At 38.6% G+C, this 1,874-nt stretch overlaps 1 protein-coding gene across 1 annotated transcript; it reads right to left on the bottom strand.

The window, feature by feature from the left end:
* Window positions 1–397: 397 nt before the first annotated feature.
* LOC137640817 (CCHC-type zinc finger nucleic acid binding protein-like) lies at window positions 398–892 on the bottom strand. Its single transcript, XM_068373286.1, has one exon. The coding sequence runs from the start codon at window positions 890–892 to the stop codon at window positions 398–400; it is 495 nt and encodes a 164-aa protein (XP_068229387.1).
* Window positions 893–1,874: the final 982 nt, after the last annotated feature.

Here is a 1,874-nt window from a genome sequence, read left to right as displayed (position 1 = left end):
TCCTATCTCTCATTCTTGCATTCGTCAAACTTTCTTTTACATCAGCTAAGGAAAAACAACACACACTATTGGTATCATTCATATTCGGCCATAATTCAGCTGTATTAATACATTTATCTTCCATACTCACCTGTACATTTATACCCTTGCCATGCTTATTCGGATTCCTACCTATACCTATAAATTTCCCTTGTATTTTTTCCTCGCTTAAAACTTTAAAACCTCTTTTTCCTATATTCAACTAACACTAATTATTTATTTTCTAGCCCTACCATCTCGTGCATACTAAGTTCATACTTACTCATTTCCAACCATTTATTCCTCCCATTACCACGAACATTGATCCTATTCCTTCTGCACACACAGGAGGACTCACCCATTTGAACCATCTGACTAACTAGTTTCCCAAATATCCTGGCTGGCTTAATCCCTTCTTCCTACAAACCCTCGCTATTTGCCCATCTGCACCACAATCAGTACATTTAACACGCTGTTTCTGACACATCCTCGCATAATGCCCATTCTGACCACAATTGCGGCAAATCACATTCGTATGATCACTCCTACATCCACTCGCTATATGCCCAGTCATACCACACCCAGAACACTTAGCCACTTTCTCTTTCTTACACTCACTAATACGATGGCCTGTCTCTCCACATCTGAAACATGCTCCTAATGCCCATTTACACTCATTCTTCTTATGCCCTACTTTTCCACACCTATAACACTTCTCTTCACGGGCACAACTACCTGTCCTACCTCCCTGTGCACTAGCACTCCTACCTCTCCAAGCCTGATTCCCTTGCCTATACCCTTCATTTATCCGTATAGGTATTCTAACATTACTCGCCCTAACACTCCTATCTACTACACTATCAGCTACTCTCATCGGTCCTCTCATAACAGCATCTCTAAAACTAACAAATTCTGGCACACTTTCCTACATTCCAGTTCTTACATTAACAGATTTACTTTCTTTCATACACCTATCTAACTCGTAATCCCGAACTATCTCTGAAATATCATCCCATGTCAATCTTTCTTTCGTCCACCTCATCTTCCCCTTAGGTTTCAAATTAATAAACTCAGCAACATTCTCAAGCCCAGTAGCTAAAAACTTCTTCATTAATTCCTTATTCTCATTTATGCCTTCATCCCATACTTCTTCCCAGCTAACGTTTCCAGCCTACACACATACATTGATATTACCTCTCCTTTATTCATTTGGCTTCATCAAAATCCTTCTTACGCCTATACCTAACACTTCCTTTCATATGTTTTACCTGTTCAATTATTCTCTTTTTCACACTTTCATAATCAACATTCCCTACACTCATTATCACACCATACAATGTCAACAAATACCCTGTCACATATTTTCCTAACTCCCAAGCCCAAACTCTCTTACTATCACCATGCTTAGCCTGACAGAACCTTTCATACTCCCTAAAAAAAGTCATACTCATCCCTATTGCTATATTCATTAAACTTTTCACACCTCGGTACCTCTCTCATAACCACTGTCTTACAAACTTCAATTTCATTCCTACTACTATCTTCACTGCCCAATCCCTTATTGATTCCTAATTCGAATATAACGAATCAAATTTGACACTTAAATTCCTATCCTTAACCATTTCCTTCTTACCCTTTTTCTTACTTACCACTTTCACCCATTCATGATCTTCCTCACTCTCACCCTGATCTTTCTTCTTTTCCCTCTTCACATTATTTTAACCTTTCTTCTCATTCTTCCTATCACATTTCTGTTCCTCCTTATTCTGCCTAATTTCCTTATCTTCAATCTTGCAATCACTCTCTTCCCTATTATCACTTACCTTAACCTTCTCTTCCACTATCACCCCATTATC

Source organism: Palaemon carinicauda, chromosome 5, assembly GCF_036898095.1.
Source record: "Palaemon carinicauda isolate YSFRI2023 chromosome 5, ASM3689809v2, whole genome shotgun sequence".
Classification (NCBI taxonomy): Eukaryota; Metazoa; Arthropoda; class Malacostraca; order Decapoda; family Palaemonidae; genus Palaemon; species Palaemon carinicauda.
Note: the sequence above shows the minus strand (reverse complement) of the source record. Positions and strands in the feature narration are given on the sequence as shown.

Excerpts from the sequence above, each read along its gene's own strand:
- LOC137640817 (XM_068373286.1), bottom strand. The coding sequence starts at position 892 with ATGAGAGTAGCTGATAGTGTAGTAGATAGGAGTGTTAGGGCGAGTAAT.